Source organism: Calliphora vicina, chromosome 5 (assembly GCF_958450345.1).
Source record: "Calliphora vicina chromosome 5, idCalVici1.1, whole genome shotgun sequence".
NCBI lineage: Eukaryota > Metazoa > Arthropoda > Insecta > Diptera > Calliphoridae > Calliphora > Calliphora vicina.
In genome coordinates, this window is record NC_088784.1 from 28,566,687 (window position 1) to 28,583,294 (window position 16,608).

A 16,608-nucleotide genomic window follows, 5' to 3' on the forward strand; every position below is an offset into this window, starting at 1 on the left:
GACCATATAATACCCTACACCAAGTAAATGAGCAAAAACATTTTTCTTTTAAAATATCAATAATTTATATTTGTGAGTGATTTTCTGAAGTGGGCCTTATATGGGGGCTATGACCAATTATGGACCGATCAACATGAAATTAGGTCTTGTGATTTATGTCTATATGAAAGTTATTTATGTTGAATTTTGTGTATATACCAAAATTTTTAAGAGATTTATGCACGTTAAAGTGATTTTCAGAAGCGGGTCTATATGGGAGCTATACTAATTATCGACCGATCGTAACAAAATTTGGTGACATGAATTTTATATATATAAAACTTATATGGAGCGGAATTTAAAAATTCCGCTCCATATAAGAGTTGGGGGTAGTGCACTAAATGTTGAGTGCAATCAACATTTCACTAGCACTAAATATTATTTTAAAAAATATAGTTTTAACTAATTTTCATCAGCTTTAGTGGTAGTGAAGCTTATATTTTTATCACTAATATTTTTTAGTGATAGTGATATTTTTTTAACTATAAATCAATTGAGTGGTAGTGTAGAAATAAGCACTAAACTCAAATAGTTAAAAAATTTAACAATAACCAAAAAAAGCTTCAATAATTTTCTTTGCACTAATATATTCAAAATTAGTGATCGTGAAGTTATTCCAGTTTAAACTAGAATATTAAATATACAGATGTTTGTTGAGCAAGCTTCAAAGTGTTTTTCAGCATCCGAAGAAATAATAACACAAAAAAACACTGATAATGTAGGATTCTTAGATTTTGGGGAAATTGACAGTAAGTGAAAAAGTTATTGAAGAAATTACTTAGTTTATTAACATCTTCAATATTAGGACCTTCAACCTTTGTTCAGAAAGATGGCATAGTGAAATACGTGCATTCCTTTTAAGCTCGGACACTGATATTTGCAGTCTCAAAAAATATCCAATAATAAGGCAAATGTTTTTTAAATTTAACACGCCTTTGGCTTCTTCTGCTCCAGTAGAGCGTTTATTTTCTTTTAGTGGAATGGTGGATTCTCCTCCGAGAAATAAATTAAGTGATTCGAATTTCGAAAAGCTTGTTTTACTTAAAGCCAATAGTCGCTAATTATTTTATGTGTAATTGCTTATTTCTCTTTTTATTGTAATTTGTATATTTATATACCGCTTTTAAGTTTTTTCCTTGAATATATTAACTTAAACTATGAATAGAGTAAAACATTTCTTTGTTGAAAAAAATAGTGCAGGAATATTTTTTTAACTAAAAATTTTAGTGTAGAAAAAATTATTTCATTAGGCTGCAAAAAAAATATTTTAACTATTTTCAAAATATTATTAGTTAAAAAATTTTAACTACACTATCACTATTATTGAGTGAGGCTTATATTTTTCAACTCATCACTAAACATTAAAAAAATTAGTGAAATATTTTACACTACCACTAACTATTAGTGATAGTTAAAAATTAGTGCACTACCCCCAACTATGGTGTAGGGTATAATTATACCTTATAGATATATTTTAACATTTTGAATTTACGATCAGATTTTTTGCCTGATATTGATATTAAAATTTACGATTAGATATTTTGCACAAATAAAAATATGGTGGTGGAGGGTATAAAAAATCAGAAGTAACTTAGTTTTGCTATTTTTTACATTTTCGTTGTTATATTTTAGTTAGTATTTGAGTAAAATTTACACCCATATTCTTAATAAATTTTTAAATGTATCAAACAAAATTTCCATAGACAATTTGTTTCATAAACTTTTGATAAATTTAAAAAAAATATGTACATAAGTAACGAACAAGGCCTTATTTATAACAGAGCTGTAAATGAATCACTCATTTTTGAATTAATTCGCGAATCATTCACACAAAAAAATGAATTGAATGAAATTTGAGTCAATTCAAATGAATTTGGTAAAAATGAATTGCAATTCGTTTCCAATTCAAATGAATTGAATTGATTTTGAATTAATTCAAATGAATTTGGTAAAAATGAATTGCAATTCGTTTCCAATTCAAATGAATTGAATTGATTTTGAATTAATTCAATTCATTTACAATTCATTTGAATTGAATTGATTTTGAATTAATTCAAACGAATTAAAAAAAAAATTAGCAATTCATTTCCAACTCCGACGCGAAATTCGCAGCATATTTAGCAGATTCTTCAATGTCATTAAGTATGCAGTATAATTAATCGACGGTTAAAAAGTCTTCCTTTAAATATAATGCGCCGTTACCATCGTCAGCTGGTGTTGAAAGATTATTTTCGTACGCCTCTATTCTAAACATCCCTAAACGTGGATTTCTTTCAGATGATAATTTTGAAAAGCTATTGTTGTTTAAGGTGAATGATGCATTCTAATTAAATCTAATTAGCCTTATTAATGAAACTCAATTGTGTTTTGAACTACATACATTGTTAGTTTTCCTTATTTTTGATTATTTTTGGAAGATAGTTTTATTTTTTTGAAATAAATATAATATAAATATTAGCAAAAAGTTTGTTGTTGGGTGGTCGTGGGTCACAAAATTTCAAAAATTATTAATTGCTTCTTGAATATTAAATATGTTTTGTCGTTCAGCGTATTTCAAAATAAAAATCAGTTCTTCTTGAATAAATAAACTCCAAACACCATGTTTTCATTGATCAGGCGCGTATACAGGACAAGGCTTTTCAATTTTTGTACTGGATATTTTCATTTTGGTAGGAGAAATCTTTCATTCCCCCTAGAGATCTGCTCTTGAATTTGATTGATTGCAACTCATTTTTGAATCATTCATTTGAATTGCTATTCTTTTTTCTAATTCATTTGAATTAATTCAAAATCAATTCAATTCAAATGAATTGTAAATGAATTGCAATTCATTTTTACAAATTCATTTGAATTGGAAATGAATTGAAATTCATTTCTGCCTAATTCGTTTGAATTGATTCAAATTTCATTCAATTCATTTTTTCAATTCAATGAATTAATTCAAAATTTAGCTAATTCATAATGAATTAAAATCAAAAAAGAATGATTCATTTACAGCTCTGATTTATAATAACTTTAAAATTTAACCCTGGCAATTCTTTTATATTTAATTTTAGTCAAGCCTCACAAATTATTAACCTGGCAATACCCTCAACTAACATTATTAGTCATGACTATAACCTACTATATCAATAAACTACTCACCGCTAAATTATTAATGGCGCTGCTGTACTAAAATCCATAATATGATTGCACAGTATTGCCTTATAAAAAAATTCATTGTTTGCCATAATGACAGTAATGGCTACTTTTGTTCTACAAAACACTTTAATAGTAAAAAATAAACAAAAAATCGCTAGAAAATAAATGAATATGTATTGTTTTTCGTTGAAATTTTAGCATTACATCGCTAAATTATGTTATTTTTAATGTTTATACCCTTCACCTTCGTGAGAAGGGTATATATAAGTTTGTCATTCAGTTTGTAATTTTCACAATATAATTTTCCGACCCTATAAAGTATGTATATATATTCTAGATCCTTATAGATAGCGGAGTCGATTAAGCCATGTCCGTCTGTCTGTTGAAATCAATTTTCTGAAGACCCCAGATATCTTCGGGATCCAATTCTTCGATAATTCTTTCAGACATGCTTACGAGAAATGGCTGAGATATGAGGAAAAAACCAGGACAACCTCGATTTTTGACCTATATCTGGATTACTAAGTCATTTATATATAATTATATGGATATCTCATGATAGATATTTCAAAAAGCTTTGGAACGACGTATATAAGACCATAAGTTGGACCTAAAATGGATCAAAATCGGAAAAAAATATTTTTTAACGCGAATTTTTTTTTCACCAAAAAAAAAATTAAAAAACAAAAAAAAAGTGATTCTAAATAAAAATTGGAAAAAAAAATTTACAAAAAATTAAAAAAACAACTTTGGAAAAAAAAAATAAATTTTGTTTAACTAAAAATGTTTAAAATTTGTATTTTGAAGTATAATTTGGTGAAAAATATATAAGATTCGGCACAGCATATAGCTCTCTTACTTGTTTTTAAACATATTTATACAAATATAATACCTTATAGATATATTTTTACATTTTGAATTTACGATCAGATTTTTTGCCTGATATTGATATTAAAATTTACGATTCGATGTTTTGCACAAATAAAAATAGTGCATAAAAAAATAAAAATTAATTTAATTGGTGCAATCTTTTTTTTTAACGGTTTTTAATGGAAAAATCGTAGTTTTTGTTTGAGGTATATTCTACAAAGTTCTGTGACAGGTACGTGCTACAAAAATAAATTTGTTTGATCCCAACTCACTTTTTTATGAACCGAATTGGAGTAGCAACCTAGTATTGTCGCCTGTAAATACTCAACAAATCGCTACAATAATCATTTTCCCGCTAAATTGGTTTAAAAATTCCTTCCTTAAATTGTCAAGAAAATCGCTAAAATATCAACACTGCACATTTTCATACAAATAAATAAAATCTGGCAATAGTGAGCAACATGGCAGTAGTGTTGCCACAGGGGTATAATTATACATATTTCCCCATATTCATAAACCGTTTTTATATTGAGGGTTTAAGGGTAAATGGGATAATGGCACACAGGACTTCTGTAGAGTATGTGGGGATGCAGAGGAGCTAGAGACAGTAGAGCACATTATGTGCAACTGCCCTATGCTACAGGGTCACAGACTTAGATGGCTAGGAAATAGATTTCTGGACGAACTTGGTAGTGTTGCTGGCTGCAAACTAAGCAACATACTGGGTTTCATTAAGGGAATAGGGTGGCTATTTAAGGGACGTTCTACGGCGAGTCCAAATCCGTAAAAAGACTTATCTTTCTTTCTTCTTCTTTTTAACAGACGGAACTTTGGACTTTTTTCTTACTCTAAGGCTATCATCTTTGTCTACTCTATTGAAGGGAATCACAATGGACCTCAAGGTCTCCGAGTGGAAGTACACACAACGTACACCCCTTCCTAACCTAACCTAACGTTTTAAAAAACAAATTAGAGACTCTATTTCACATAATAATGTGTATCCAGACAGTATAGTTGTAATCCAAAAACGGTTTTTGTATCTGAAGCCAGTATCTTAGTATAATTTAACTAATTTTAAGTTTCTCAGCGGATTTAGAAAGAACACACTGAGGCCTTTCGATTATTATATATGCTTTTTAAATAATTTTTAGAAATCTTAATGACATTTGTTGTCAAGTCAATGTTGTCTCAGCAAAAGCACTAACAATTTTGTCATAACAAAGCAATAGTACAAACAAAAAAATTCCACGGATGTGTGTATAATTTTTTGCTCATGAGCTTTTTGCTCTTGGAGCTTTGGTTGTCCCATTGACCAAACTTCGGAGTTTAAGTAAATAAATTGACTTTTTGTAGTATGTATTTAGTAGTGTTTAGTTTAAAAATGCCAGTGTTTAGAAAAGACTTGATTTCTAATTTTTTCTATTGCTGTTTCAAGATTTAATTTTCATTTGAAACTAGTTATAATTTACAAAATTCCAATTCTTTCAATATTATACATATTTAAAATTTGGTAGGTTTTGGTAGTTTTTAATAACAAATTTGGTAGGAAAAATAATTTATGTGTGGCAACGCTGTATGAGACCATTTTTAAATATAGTAACAGTGTTGCCACTTCAGGTGCTATTTTAAATCTGACGTGTAATTTAGGAATCTGTCATGTGTATTTTGCAATTAACTTGGTGGCAACAGTGGCGTGGCAGTCTAAAAAGAAAAATTAGTTGCCGGAATTGTTGTTTACGCAAATTTTATTAATTTTTGCGTAATTATTTGTAAAAATTGCATAAAATTCAACTAAAATCAGCGTTACAGCGAAAAGATATGTCTAGTTTTCGCAAAAGAGTCGTTCGTCGACCTATACCGGGCACTCGTACCAGCCCACAGACTGGCCAAGTGATAACATCAAGTGGAAATCCCTCATTGGATGTCATATTGGGTAGGTGATTTGTAGTGTGGTGGTGGTAAAATAAAGAACAGTGCAAATATCAAATGCATTGTGTGTGATTTGTTTTAAGTGAAACGTGTAGGGGGCAAAGAGGTGATTCGTTAAAAACAAACATGCACAGCACGTACAAATGCATAAGCAATTCTAAGAACGCAAGCCTCAACATTTAGAATAAATTTCATTGTGATTTTTCCTTTTGTTTTCTATGTTTTTTGTGGCTTAACAGGTGGAGGTTTACCCCTTGGCTCAATATGTCTCATAGAGGAGGATAAATTTGTATCCTATTCAAAAGTGTTGGCCAAATATTTTATGGCCGAAGGTGTCTTATCCAAACAGTCCATATTCTTGGGTTCATTGGACGACACTCCCAAGGAATTGTTGAAAAAACTACCCGAACATTGTGATGTCGCCACCTATGATGAAAATCCCGAAACAAGTAAAAATGGTTTACGTATAGCCTGGCGTTACAATGATTTACCCATAGTAAATTCTGAACAGGCAACGGAAAAAATTGGACATAATTTCAATTTGATGGAATTCATGGATCCCAAGTTATTGGAAAGTGCCCACACCATCACCTGGTCCGATAATCCCCTAGACAATGATATTGTAGTTAATCAGGATGAAGACGAGGACGGCTGGGATCTCAAAGATCCTGGCAATGATTTCGACAATGAAAATGACGCCGCCTACGTAATGGATTCGAGCAAAGAAATCGAATTGGAGAATTCGAAAAATAACTCCACACCAAATCCTGCTTTATGTTTGGATGATAAACAAGAGGTGGTCGAGGATAAAAATGCTACTGGTTCTACGGAAACTTCTGCTTCATCGTCCATGCCTACACCACCTTCACCCTTGTGTAAGCCGCCGGTGGAAAATCAGCTATTCCATAATGCGAAATATTTCCGTCTACTCAAAGAGGTGCACAATTTATTGGGTGATGATAAATTTCATTCGGGTGGTTTTTTGGTGAAGCGTAGCTTATGCCGCGTATGCATTACGTCTTTGGGTTCGCCCCAGTGGTATGATGAGAATTTCGGTGAGGATTTACTCAAGTTTTTGACCATTCTACGTGCGGCTGTCCGTTCATCAGTTTCGGTGTGCTTTATAACGATGCCAATGCATCTGGTGGCTAAATATGTGAGTATTAAAGAAGTGGAACATATTTTTACATTTTTATCGTAAAGTACAATAATTTAAATTGAAGATAATTTCAAATAAAATTAAATATTTTTAAACCCCAGTAACACAAAGGCTGGTTATGTTTTCATACAAACATAATTTTAACCGACAGTATAACTATTAGTTAAAGCATAATAGTTAGAGAGTTCCTGTTAATGAGGTTATGGGATGTACAATTTTCTTAATTTCTTCATAAAGGCATGGAAAATATGTCGTTCCCAATTTTTATCTGAGTAAAGAAATTTTGTTTAATCATTTCCATTTATTTAAATTTCAAATATAAATCGTTTCACAAATTTAAAAAAAGTATAAGATTTTGAATTTTATAAATTAAACATTTTTATTAAAAATTAGTTTTATTTTATAAACTTTTAATCGGTTTAAGGCGGTTTTTTGACTTGTAGATTGGAAATTAAATAAAATTGAATCTACGAATATTGTTTTTGGATCGACGATTATTTTGTTTTATTAGCTTTTGTTTTTATTAGTTTAAGCTGCATAACGAAATTTATTATTCCTGCACTAAGATATTTTTTGTTTTAATTTGAGTTTTTTATGAATACAGAAAGTAATTTAAAATATAACCCAAACAAAATCAAAGTGGATTAACTTCAGATTATTTTTATTTTTAGATTAACTAATCTGTTTATAATTGACATTTGATCTTCAAGTAGAAAAATCCGTCCTTAGTATTTAAAAAACCAGCACAGGCAAAGTTCGTTATATAATTCGTTATCTCGAGCTACATTTCATGTATTTTTAAAACATTTCAGAAGGATTTCAGATTTTTAGTCCAATGTTTATTGGATTTTAATAATACTCAATTTTATTTACATTTTGTCCATATGTCTGCCAAAAAAATTGGTCTTCCAACTTGTTGCATATTGTTATAAAAATATTAAAGATTCTCAAATTCGCTACTATATGTCATTTGTACTTTAAAACACTTCAATTAAAAACGTTTGAATTCATTTTATGAAATACTTTTTCACTTACTATTCTTTATATCGCAAGTAGAAAGTGTTTTTCATTCGTTTTATAGATTGATAATGCAGATATTTACTGACAAACAGAAAATTTCGAAAATAAATTCGAATTTCCGAAATTATTTGAAAAATTATCTAGTATAACAAATAAATTAGAAAACATGTTCTGAAAATTATATTGTACAATGTCTGCATAAAGAAGTGGCCACTATACTTTTAAATGAAAGAACGTATGTTAACATTTTATACATGAAATTAATGGTAATTTATTAAGCTTTCAAAAAATATAACTGTAGGTTTATGTGTCTTTATTGCGAATAAACGTTCTGGATTTTCTTCTTATGCCTCCCATTAATAGCTGCACAACTTTTCTTCCCACTTCTTCCGTTATTCCAGCATATTTATTCCACTTTGTTCTCATCAAAATCTGGTTATTTACTGTACCTGCACTCTTTTTTACTTTACGTTTAACAATTGCCCAATATATCTCGATTGGACGAAGATTTGGGCAATTTGTTTAATTGATGTGTTTTGGTATAACATCAATATTATTCTCATTATACCCCTTCATAGTTGTATTTGAGTAATGACAACTTGTCATTGAGTAATGGCAACTTGACTAAAACTTTGTATCAGATGTGTGATATCTTATAAATGACAGCAATCGCTTTTCCAAACTCTATTTTTATATATAATTCTGAAAAACATGTCTGAAAAGCTTGGCTCTTAAAACCGCTGCTGCGGATTGCCTGCCAAATTAATATTTTTTTTTTTCAATTTTACGTATTCATATTTAACACAACCTCGAGCTACCGAGACGTAAAAATTTTGACCTGATATCTGCCGAAAATCAGATTTTGGCTATTTTTTAACCCGACAAGTCGTATTTTCTAGATATTTGTGCACAATTTTATCTCTAGCTTCATTTTCCATTGTTTCTACACTTTTTAAATCTAAACATAATGACATACAATTCATTGTAGAATAATGGTAGATTTGTTGTTAAAAACGTATGGAAATATTTTTCCGTTGTTATGATTACTAAAGTGCGTACGGATTTTAAGTGGCCACTTCTTTAGCAGGCTAACTTTAAAACTCTGTCATTATTCTTTGGCCAATTTGCCACATTATGTTGCATTTTATATATTTTTATACCCTACACCACCATAGTGGGGAGGGTATTATGCGTTTGTGCAGATGTTTGTAACGCCCAAAAATATTAATCTAACACCCACCTTAAAGTATACCTATCGACTTAGATAATTCCCAAACTTGAAAAATGAAATAACTACCAAAGGGTAAAATGAAATTACTTCCAATAATCGGCGGTTTCATAATTTTAAAAATATTACTCCCTAAAAAGCGAAATAACTCCCAATGAATTAAATCCCAATAGAAATGAAATAATTCCCAATCCGAAGCAAGCATTGCAGGCATATGGCGTAGCGCAAAGTTTTACTCCTCTGGGATGTGTCAAAAACTGGCTTCACTCAGAAAAGATTTTTGCATTGCAGGCCTTCAGCCGGGCGCTAAAGTTTTCTCCTCTGGGGTGTATCAAAACTGGCTTCGCTCTGAAAAGTTTTTTGCATTGCCGCCCTTCGGCCGGACTCTAAAGTTTTCTCCTCCGGGGTGTATCAAAATCTGGCTTCGCTCAGAAAAGATTTCTTTCATTGCAGAAAGGTTTTATAATATTTCAGAAAGCCGATTTTCATTTCGCACCAGATTAAGAAATCGTTGCAACCTGACAAAGGCCGGCAATGCAAAAAACTTTTCTGAGCGAAGCTAGTTTTTGATACACCCCAGAGGAGAAAACAAAACAGAGAAAACAAACAAAAATGAAATAACTCCCAATACGGTGAAATAACTCCTAATTCCCAAAATAAAATGAAATAAAACCCAACAAAAAATGCATTGGGAGTTGTTTCATTGGGAACTATTGCATTATTAAATAACTCCCAACAAAAAATTATGAAATAACTTCCTATGCGTTAGGAGTTGTTTCATAATGAAATAAGTCCTAAGTTGTATGAAAAATTTGTTGGGTGTTATTTCATCTTTTCGTGGGGAGTTATTTCATTTGGGAGCTATTTCACGGTACCGATTAAATATATCCCCTTGTTGTATCTATGTGGAAATGTTTTCTGTTAGTAGGATATAAATTTTGATTTTTCCGACTGAAAGGGATTATTATGTACTTCGATTCGAAAAATGTTCGAAATACAATGCATGTATTTAACACTCAAATTCGAATGATTTTCTTTTCGAAGTGAATTACAAAAAAGCCCCCAGTATTTTGTTCGAATAGTTTTACTGTTAAAATTTAATTAAGTCGGTCTTAATTCCATTTTTGTATACAAATTGTAAAAAAATCTTTTCAACTTTATTTGGTGAAAAAAATTGGATTCCAACTAGTTTTCTTTGTACTTGAAAATTTCAAGATGGAATCTGGCACTGGAGTTTATGTAGTAGATGAGGACATCAAAGTGTCATAAAGACACGGACTTGATAAGGGCTCCCGGGAATGAAGTAGTGAAAAATGGGCAAAATCCCCGGGAATGTTTTCATGAGAATTCCCGGGATATAAACCCTAAGTTAGTACTATAAGAAGTACACTTTCAATGGGATGTCCATAAGATCCATTGTGATAACCTTTAGAAATAGAACTAGATGTGAAGAGAAGAAATTAAATTGTAAATAAAAGACAGACGTAAAGTGTTATAAAGATAAACAAAGTGAGAACCTAGTCTATAAAAGGACAGGAAATAAGTATATACTGGGATTCTCAGAGTCCCGTTACCTAAAATAGCAACCCCTGAATAGGCTTACCTAGTAGATCATATATAGCTATATCCCCAGTTCATCATGGAATCTTTCCCCTAGCCATGTTTGCCTGAGACCCTGTAATCTAGTATAGTTACAAAGAATATATGAAACAAATTAATTTATTAATGAAGGCCCAATTGAGCAGTGACCGGTTATTACTCCTACTAAAGACGTGAGACTTTTCCTATCCAACCCAATTAATATTCTGGTTGTCTTTGCATCCAACTTTGAGAAAATAGCCCTGTGTATAGTTCCAATAACGCTTCTAGAGTCCTCTTACAGTTCAACTCTATGCTCGAGTTTACCATATGAGATTTCAAAACTGACTAGCTGCCTGACTAGCTACATAAATTGTAACTAAAGAGCCCTCTGTGACGTGTGCCCTTATTAAGTCCGCAGCTTGCCAGGGGCGAATTACCGCATTCGATATCGAGTAAATTCGATCGTAATTTTCTTATTTGAGATTACGGCATTCGATATCGAGCATGAAATTTAGTACATTTAGTTATAATTACGATATCGAAATTATTTTTCGATACTAATGTGGTAATTCGGCCCAGATCGCGAGGATCTCTGCCTCGGAGTCTCTATGATGCATTGATGTCCTCATCTACTACATAAACTCCGACTCCAGTGCAAGATTCCATCTTAGAGCCATCAGTGAAAACTTTAAACTGCTGCCGAAATCCAACCCATTTGTCCCTACTTGGAAACACAATTGGGGGTGAAATACCGAAATCTAAAGTAGGGATACTATCCTGACCAATTAGAACTACCTCATACAAAATTTTTGTGTGACCTACCCGCTGTGGTCTTACTATAGAAGACTCAGGGAGTCTAAGCAAGTTCCTAGCCGCACTTGCCATATAGTTTTCAATTTGCCTAAGGTGTGCTAAAAAAAACAGGTATTAAAAATAAAATTTCTAATATTGGTCTATAACTGCTGGATATTCTAGAATCCATTTCTCTTTTTTGTATAGCAAAAACTCTAGCAGAGTTTAAACACCCATAATAAACAATAAAAAAGTTTGGTATTTTTTCAAAAAAATTTTAAAAATTCCTTCGAAGCCCTCACCTCCATAAATTTAAGTTTTACTTCTAAAAAGTTATAAGAAATTCGCGGTTCGGACTTTCGATTATTAGAATTTGTAGATAATTAATTCGTCGATTGTTTTACTTACATTTTTCTCCATATTATACTTGATATTTGCTGTTATTTCTCCCACAATCATTTCAATAGTAAATTCACAAACTTAACCATTTAAAGATCGTTTTTATTTTATAGAACTGAGATAGTGATTTAAAAGACAACATTTTAGGTTAGTGGTTGAGAGAAACAGAAATTAAAATAACACAAGTAACAAAGACGAGTTATTTATATATTTTTAATGTAAAGCTCAGTTTTTAGTCTTTATTTGCGAACTTGAAAAATAAATGCCAAAAATTCATTTTCAATATTGGCTATCATAAGTAAATTCGTATGCACGCTTCTTTGTGGTGAATACAAAGTCAATAAAAATTTTGAAAACCTATAAGAGATTTAGTGCGAAATGTAATTCATGGCGACATGAAATAACACCTAATGAAATAAAGCCCAATTAGGAAAATGAAATAAGTCCCAATAAATTAAAACCCAAAAAAATTAAATAACTCCCATATGAAAAAAAATTGCCGCGATTTTTGTTACAAACTATTTCTCGTCTACGGCGCTATCCTTTTTTCCATTACAAAACTTGTCTCTGTAAAGTAGTAAAGCTTCTTTTCGTAGTACATGTAGAGCACTGTATTTCTGTATAATGATTTTTTAAGTATAATTGTTGTTCAGTAATAAAATACAACAATTTTCTATTTCTACGGCGACTACTCATAATTTCGTATTCCATTAATAAAAATTAGTTTGATGTCACGAGTTCAAAGGTTTTATTTTAAAAACAACAAAAACAAACTGCGAAGCGTTTTGCTTGTCTGCAGATACACCCAGAGTCTCAGGCGGGAATCGAACCCGCAACCATAGAATAAACAGATAGAACGGAAGGAGAGAGTAATATATATGGAAAAATTACTCTCTTTTCACACATACGGGTGATACAATAAGAAAATACATGCAATACATTCTCATGAATTAGGTTTTTGACAACAGACTAAGGTTTTTGGCTCTCAGTTACCTATCTAGTTGTTGTCTATGACCGTAACCCTCAGATTGATAGCCCAACACTCTATCGTCTAGTAGTCCAATTCTAATGCTATTAAGCTGCATCAAGAATATTTTAAGTCGATCCTAACGGTTTCTAGTTGTAACACAAGTTTTAAAACTCTTAAATCATTTTTATGAAAAAGAAATAAGGCCCAAATAAAATGAAATAAAGCCCAACAATTTTTTATATGAAGTAAACTCCAATTGTTTTTTCTTTTTGAATTTACTTCATTTGGGAGTTATTTCATAATGAAATAATTCCCAAATTAAAAATGAATTAATTCCCCAAAAAATGAAATAAAGCCCAATTTTAAATTTTTCCAATTTTATTGGAACTTATTTAATTTTCCTAATTGGGCGTTATTTCATGTCGCCGTAATTCATGGCCCTGAATAAACCGTGGATTCCAAACAAGAATAAAAGAAAATGTGGATCAACACAGTCCTCTAGAAAACATGTCGGTTTTAAATCTAAAAAAGTAACTTCATACCGGCTCCGCCGAATCTTATATACCCTTCACCAAATTATACTTCAAAATACAAATTTTAAATATTTTTGGGTAAACAAAATGTATTTTTTTTCCAAAGTTGTTTTTTCATTTTTTTGAAAATTATTTAAATTTTAAAATTTAAAAAAAAATTTAAAATTTAAAAAAAAAAAATTTTAATTTAAAAATTTTTTTTAATTTAAAAAAATAAAATTTTTTGGTGAAAAAAAATTCGGGTTAAAAAATATTTTTTCCGATTTTGACCCATTGTAGGTCCAACTTACTATGGTCTTATATACGTCGTTGCAAAAGGTCTTTGAAATATCTATCATTGGATATCCATATTTTCTATATTAATGACTTAGTAATCCAGATATAGGTCAAAAATAGGTAACAAATCGAGGTCCATTTGTGGACCAATTTTGCTGATTTTAAATAAGAAACTTCTCGAAAGCATGTCTGACAGAATTAATGAAGATTTGGATCCCGAAGATATCTGGGGTCTTCAGAAAATTGATTTCAATAGACAGACAGAAAGACAGAATCGACTCCGCTATCTATAAGGATCCAGAATATACATATTTACTTTATAGGGTCGAAAAATTATATTGTGGAAATTACAAACGGAATGACAAACTTATTCTCACGAAGGTGATAAAATAAAAAAATAAAAATAAATAGCGGTTTTCAATACAAATTTGAAATTCGAACATGAAATCTGTCTAAACTCAAAATTTTTAACAAAATCGCGTTAATCTAAATAAAAATAATTTTTTCTATACATATTTTAAATTCCCTGTAACAATAATATTCGAAAATATAGAGCAATAATTTAAAAAAATTCTAAATTCTTCAAATTATTTAAATAAATTACTGAAATTCATATATAAGAAATCTTATTATATAAACACTGCTATTTTTATAATTATTTAAAATTTCTTTATTATAGGATGATACATTGGTTGCGAAAATACGTAATTTAGTCGATTATGCCATTGAATTGGAATCATTTGCCGGTTCGGATAAAGAAACAAATCCAGCTTTCAAAGAATACAATGGCCTATTTCAATTGCGTAAAATTGCAGCCATTAATACACTAAGTGCCTACATGCCGGAAACAACTGATTTGGCATTTAAATTGAAACGCAAAAAGTTTGTCATTGAAAAATTACATTTGCCACCGGGTAAGTAGTGCACAAGCAAGCATTCTTTCTATATACACAATACATACTAGATATAAAATACAATAATTTATTACTTATTAGCATATAAATATAATTTAAACAATGTTTTTGTTTACTTATCTAGAATTACAAGATGATTCAAACGCTGCTGCTAAACAAGATGTGAAACCAACACTTAGTTGTGGCAGTAATACAAGTCCAAATTTGAATACTTCTTTGGATTTTTAAAACACCAATAACATTAAAAAAAAGTACAAGTTTTCAAAAAACAGTTAAATTTACACAAAACAAACAAACAAACAAACCAACAACAGTTAACATTTAATAACAATAGACAGTTTTCAATATTTTCTTTATATAAAATACAAAATAATTGAAATTAAAAACAAGTCGTCCTTACCAAAACCAACTACTTTAATTTACAAAATAAACTCAACTCTACAAATCTAGCAGCCAGGCAATAACAAGGAAAATTCTAACTCTAACATCTAAATATATCTTAGAATATTTTTTAAAAATAAATTCTAAATTTCTCTTTTTTTAAATTTTTTTATATTTATAATTTTCATTAGAGTTTAATTGAAAAAAAATAACGTTAAAATGTTTAATTATGCAAAACAATAAATATATCTATCAATTTTTTAATGTATGTATATTATAAAGTGTGTTCATACTATTAAAAAACCTTTAAAAATAAACAAAAAAAAATATTTGTACAAATTAGAAAAGCTGTATTTTATAGTTTTATTTTTATTAGTTATTATATGCCGAAAAATTGTGGTTTACTGGCTTAAAATGTTGGAATTTGTTTAAGGCTTTAAATTGTTATGGTTGAAAGATTTAAAGTGTTTAATTTGCTTGTTATTGTGTTGTTTATGGTCAATATTAAAAAAAAATCATGCTAAAAATTGTTGTTAACAAAAAAACTGACCATAAACAATACAAAATTTATTAGCCATTTTTATAAGCTATATGTTGTTATTTTTGAAATTAACGCAGGTTATTCCACCCTTAAATAATTAATTACAAAAAATTAATGGTTTCACTGTTGTTTTTTTTACAAAAAAATGAACTTTCTAGCCGAGTTTATGAATAATCATTGAAGTTTCAAATTCATAGAAACTTGTGTATTCATTAGAGGGATGAAATGTTTTTCGGATTATTGCAATTAAATCGAATAATGGGCCTTTTCGGAAATGCATCACTGCACTGCATTTGATGCGCATCTATGATTAGTTTGCGATGCTGATGCAAATCAGCTGATGCTGTTTCACAGACAATGCATCAGCAATTTTTGTGATGCTTGTTTGATGGTTTTTTTGCGCATCATCTGATTATCTGTTGCTTTTTAGAACTCAAGACATTTGCAGTGTTACCAACTTTTGCATTTTAGAACGTACTGCGCATCAGATGCAGCGCAGTGATGCATTTCCGAAAAGGCCCAATCTTAACACGGCTGTTAAATTTTGAAATGCTTTCTCAAAAAGACAATTTGCATTTCTACTTTGTTATGCTGAGTTTATGAATAAACATTGATGTAAGGGGCTATTTCAAATTCATAGAAACATTAGGGTGACGAAATGTTTTTCCGATTATTGCAACTTGATATAATAGTCCAACTCTGAAAATTTGAGTTAAATGGAATAATCTTAAGATGTGCCACATAAGATGTGCTTTGAAATTTTGATATGCTTTTACAAAAAGACAATTTGAATTTCGACTTCGTTATACTGATGTGTTTCGTTGCCGGTAAGATC

At 30.2% G+C, this 16,608-nt stretch overlaps 1 protein-coding gene across 1 annotated transcript; it reads left to right on the top strand.

Annotated features, from left to right (window-relative positions):
- Positions 1 to 5,742: 5,742 nt before the first annotated feature.
- Elp4 (Elongator complex protein 4) lies at positions 5,743 to 15,156 on the top strand. The gene is made up of 4 exons (XM_065512487.1): positions 5,743 to 5,983; positions 6,219 to 7,135; positions 14,617 to 14,851; positions 14,976 to 15,156. Exons 1-4 carry the CDS (start codon positions 5,869 to 5,871, stop codon positions 15,077 to 15,079), a joined length of 1,371 nt encoding a protein of 456 aa, XP_065368559.1. The 5' UTR covers positions 5,743 to 5,868; the 3' UTR covers positions 15,080 to 15,156.
- The last annotated feature ends 1,452 nt before the right edge of the window (positions 15,157 to 16,608 follow it).

Coding starts and splice junctions, on each gene's coding strand:
- Elp4 (XM_065512487.1), top strand. CDS start 5,869: ATGTCTAGTTTTCGCAAAAGAGTCGTTCGTCGACCTATACCGGGCACT. Junction 5,984..6,218: donor CTCATTGGATGTCATATTGG/GTAGGTGATTTG, acceptor GTGGCTTAACAG/GTGGAGGTTTACCCCTTGGC. Junction 14,852..14,975: donor AAAATTACATTTGCCACCGG/GTAAGTAGTGCA, acceptor TTACTTATCTAG/AATTACAAGATGATTCAAAC.